A 4,704-nucleotide genomic window follows, 5' to 3' on the forward strand; every position below is an offset into this window, starting at 1 on the left:
GGGAGGTGTCTGAACGACAAGGAACACCAAGGACTGCCAGCCACCCCCAGAAGCTGGGAGAGAGCCTGGAACAGCCCTCAGAGGGAACCAGCCCCGCTGACCCCTTGATCTCAGGCCTCCAGAGGGGAGAGTGAACAAGCTTCTGTTGTTTCAGCCTCCCAGGCTGGGGTACTTTGTTCCGCAGACCAGGAAATGGGCCCTGGGAGCCACGCGAGGGCCGTGGTGGGTGCAGGTGTGTCAGTGAGGATGCCTCCTCCCTCTGGTTGGCATCGTGGCCCAAACTCCCACATGGGAGAGGAACGGAGTGTGCCCCCCATGCAGGGTGTCAGGGGAAAGCTGTCTGAGATGCGTGCATGTTTTTAAATGATGATTTCATATTTGGAAAACAAACAATTGTTTATAAGACAGGCCTCAGAAACAAAGCTCAACAACTCTTGGCTTAGGCAACGCTGGTGCGGCGATTCTTAACTTGGGGCGTGGATAGACACGTTGGGGTGTGGGAGCGTTATTTGTGATTTGTCAGAAGTGGGCATGGGTTTTAAAAGAATGCGAAACCCGGCTGCAGGTTCGGCCATGTCAGGGCCGGGAAGGTTATTTTGGGCACTCAGTTGGGAGGGGGGGAACGATGTCTATTTTTGCAGAACCTGGTCTGTTTAGAGCAGACTGCAAACAGGAGGCCTGCAGGCCTTATTAGGCAAGAAGATGGGTTTGCTTAGCCCCATCCAGTGTTTGAGACATTTGGAATTAGTTGCCAACACTTAAAACCAATGAAATTGCATGTCCCGATCTTGATCTTGGCGGTTCTCTAGAAAACGCGCCTGCACTGCCCAATGGTGAAGCTGCATAGAGGTTGCCCGTCTTTGTTTTGCCACAGTCCCCACCACTCCCTTTTGCCTCACCACGGCATGAGGGGCTGGCTGATAGATTAGGACCCCAGATTCAGGGCAGCGTTTCTCTGTTTGGTTTCTGCTGCTCTGAAAAAGTCAAAGGCTTTCACTCAGGAGCCAGCTGTTTCCTACCTCTTCCCTCCACTTCCAAGGCAAACTTTCCCTCTTATCTTGGGTCAAAAGACATCTTCAAATGAACAGTCATGCATTTTGATTACGCTGAGAAGCCCCACATGAAATCCTTTGCCCTCTGTTCTGCAGGCATATATCCATGTGATAAGGCTTTGTACCTGTCTGGACTCTTTTCATACACTTGAGATTTAATTTTAAATAACCAAAGAGTGCTACAAAACTTTGTAAATAAAAGCATCTGACAGTTTGCTCTCACACACCTAGGGTTTTTGCCTTTTGAATCAAGGTTGCACATAAACGTCACACACCCACAGCCTGTTGGCAGGTTTGATTCCCGCTGTGTTGGATGACAGACTAGACTAGCAGAGGTGGCAGAGCTTGGCTTCTGCAGCCCAAACAGGGCTCAGTCCAGCTCCTCATAATGACCAAAGGTCCTGGGGCCGGGTGGCTTCGCTCACCAGAAAGCTCCATAAAGGCACACGCACACATCACATGGAGTAAAGGGGAAGCTTCTCTGTGTCCAGAGGTGCCCTGCTGTGTCCCAGCACATTGCACCTACCGCTCTGCATCCCTGCTGGCGCCCAGTACTTACTTGGAAGTGGTAAGTGACTCCAGGCTGACCATAGAAGAATCAATATCCCTCTCAGCCAGGGTCTTGCCATCACACACCTCGGGGCCCAGGGTGCACCATCGTCTCCGCCTGTGTCCAGCTGCCTGGTTTTTGCAGGAGGCCCTGGGCAATCATCTCCTGGGCCCTGTTGAGAACTGCAGGTCGCCGTGCTCGGTGGAGTGAGCCTCCTGGAGGACGTGTGTGCCTCCAGAGCTGCTCACAAAGTGTGGTGCAGATCGTGTGCGCTTGACCACTGAGGCTGCTGGTGCCCCGCCCCTGCCCCGAGTACCGTGGGCCCAAGGTCCCCCTCAGTGATTCTGGGATCAGCTGTTCATCTTGCTTGCGCCTCTCCCTGGAGCCATTCCTACATCAGCACCGCTGAGGCCCCGGGGCAGGTGGGGTCACAGCAGCACCGGGCTCCTGGGTGGCATGAGGGAGGGCCAGGTGAGTGACAGGAACAGAGAGGCCTCAGTCGACCCAACGTGGTGATTCTGATCATCAAGGACCCGCTTCATGGCCACATGGTTTCTTTCCTCACAGTCAGAGGTCAGGGTGACAATCCAGTGGGGGTCAGACTCCCAGGCCCTGCTGTTGGGAGACCAAGCTCCCCTGAGTGGCTGAGGCCTTTGGGGATATTGTTTATTTATTTTGGTTTGCTTGCAGGTTTTTGTTTCTTTTTTAAAGTCACCGAGCTGCAATCCGACCTCAAAAAAATAAGCAGAGCCAATCACAGGTTGCAGAAGTGCAGGTCTGCCCTGGAGCGCTCACCCTCTGCTGGGCGTGGCCCCATGGGCTCTGGCGAGGTCCAGCTGCCTCGGGACCCGCACGTCTGCGCCTGCAGAAAAGTCCCTGTGCCCAGGGTGATGCAGCTAACCCGTCTCCAGCAGCGAAGGGAAGTAGGGGCCCCCAGCCCCACATGCCCAGCCAGGTGGGCACCAGCGCCAGATGCCAAGACTGTGGTTACTTTTTAATTGTCTTATTTATTTAAATATGAAAGAACATTTCACTTCTGCCCAGTTAGTCTGCCCAGTTGGTCCCCTGGGGGATGACAAGAAAACAGCTGGCTTAGGGTCAGAGAGCAGCAGGACGGCTCCCCCCAGGAGAATCCCGGAGCCTGGCCTGATCCAGGGGAGACGTTGCCGGCTTCAGAAAAGCTGTGACCCCCGTGAGCCCCACCTTGTGCCCTGACGCCTCTTCTGATAAGAAGAGCAGTGGGTCTCAGAGCCACACTCCTCGTGGGGAGGGGAAGGTGGGAGCCAGGAGAGTCCTGGCCCTCCAGACTCTGCCCTGGCGCCTCAGCTGCCCTGCGAAGCCCTCTGAACGGGGCAACATCAGCCTGGGCAGAAAATTAACAGCCCCCCCCCCCCCCCCAGAAAACAAGTACTGGGCCCTCATGGGGCCCGGCTCCTTCAGCGGAGATGAGGAAAAGCCACACTCAAAGGGACTCCTGGTCACAGCTCACTGCGTGTCGCCTTGGCCACGATCACCAGCTTGGACAGCTCAGCCTTGAAGGCCCCGGGCCTGTGGGACACTGCAAAAGAAGAAACCCTTGGTCAGCCCTGGCCTCCGCAAATCCTCCGGGTCCTGAGCCAGGTGCGGGCAATGATGGGAGCAGTCTCCGAGTGGACTCCACAGGGAAAGGCCCCTGGCCCTGGATGTCTTACGGGTGAGGGATAGGAGAAAGGCGGGGAGGCTGTGGGCCTGTCCTGAGGGCAGTGGGAGGCCATGGGAGATGTCGACGTGGGAAGTTTTGCCACACTGAGAATGGCTGGGGTTTGGAGGTTTGCACTGGCAAGCTTGTCTGATGCTCTTCGGGCAGGGTCAGGGAACCTGGCCGCCCCCAGCTCTGCACACCCAGCCTGCCCCCCACTCCCTGTCCATCCTCACCATCTATGCTCCCTGGAGCTCAGGGTCTGCAGCAACCCAATCCCCTCTTTCCTTGATCTCCACTCTAAACGGGCCCCTGCCCCCACCCGGAGGACCTGCGGGCAGGTCAGGCCTCCTTCCAGGCCCTCCTAAAAGCCCCGCTCGTGCCGCCCACTCCCCTCCCCTCCCCTCTGGTGCCTGGTGACGTCCACGGCCACATGGGTTCCTCACCTCATCTCTCCCCTGTCCTTCAGGACCCTTGGGGCTCCCCGACTCGGCTCAGCCCTGTGTTCACTGTCTCATTCACTCATCCCCCCTTGCTCTCGCACCCTGAGCCCCAACTCGGGTGCCTACCGCCCCTCTTTCTGCTCGGCATCTGGCCTGCATGGCTACAGGTGAATGGGGTCAGAGGCCACGGGGGTCTCGGGGCCCCAGGAGGTGACCCCCGCCTCCCGTGTCATTCATGCACAAGGTCCCAACTGTGCTGCTTGAAGCTGTCATGGAGCCCAGGACGGCCAGGCTGTGTAGGCGTCAGACCCCGCGGGCCCCTGCTCCCTGGCCTCCTATGGAGCTGAGTGTCCCAGGACGCAGCTCTCCGAGGACAGACTCTCATGCTCTCCATTCTCTGCTAGGGATTGGGCAAGTGTGCCTGCCGCCCGTGAGCGAAGGGTGGTTTCTACACTTTCAAATAGCTTTAAGAAAAATCAAAGGAAAAATGGCATCCTGTGATATGGGAAAGTGATGACATTCACAGTTCAGTGTTCACGAAATAAAGTTTTATTAGAAGGCAGCCACCCCCATTCACTGACTAGTGGCTTACGGCTGACTTTGCCTTATGGGGGCTGGGTCGAGTTGTTTCAAAGGAGGCCCCAAAGCCGAAAATATTTACTAGGTGGCCCTTTGCAGAAGCCGTTTAGGGATGGCAGCCTCCTCTCACCACAGGGCCCCTGGATCGCCCTCTAGCGGGGGTCTTGTCCCCTCTCTCACCCCCTCCCTGCTTGAGAACCTAGATTCCAGCTCCACAAACCCCTCTACGTACCTGCTGTTTTGGTCACTTCAAATTCCTCGTTTTTCAGGGGCACGTCGCTCTCTCTTTCAAAAGCAGCTTTCGACTGAAAGGGAACAAGTGGAAACTTTTCTAATGGGGAAGGAACACGGCTCGCTTTGCTTTGCAGAGCAGCAGAGACTAAAGCTGCATGCTCCTGCTGA

At 56.5% G+C, this 4,704-nt stretch overlaps 1 protein-coding gene across 1 annotated transcript in view; it reads right to left on the reverse strand.

Moving 5' to 3' along the window:
- Positions 1-3,080: 3,080 nt before the first annotated feature.
- MYDGF (myeloid derived growth factor) overlaps positions 3,081-4,704 on the reverse strand; it is a gene marked incomplete at its 5' end in the record, with an annotated part of 12,345 nt that continues 10,721 nt past the window's right edge. Inside the window, 2 exons of the mRNA XM_007460727.1 lie at positions 3,081-3,160; positions 4,535-4,607. Of these exons, the coding sequence (XP_007460789.1) occupies positions 3,081-3,160; positions 4,535-4,607 (153 nt within the window). The remainder of the gene's footprint in view (positions 3,161-4,534; positions 4,608-4,704) is intronic.

This window comes from Lipotes vexillifer, unplaced genomic scaffold (genome assembly GCF_000442215.2).
Source record: "Lipotes vexillifer unplaced genomic scaffold, Lipotes_vexillifer_v1.1 scaffold1011, whole genome shotgun sequence".
NCBI classification, from domain to species: domain Eukaryota; kingdom Metazoa; phylum Chordata; class Mammalia; order Artiodactyla; family Lipotidae; genus Lipotes; species Lipotes vexillifer.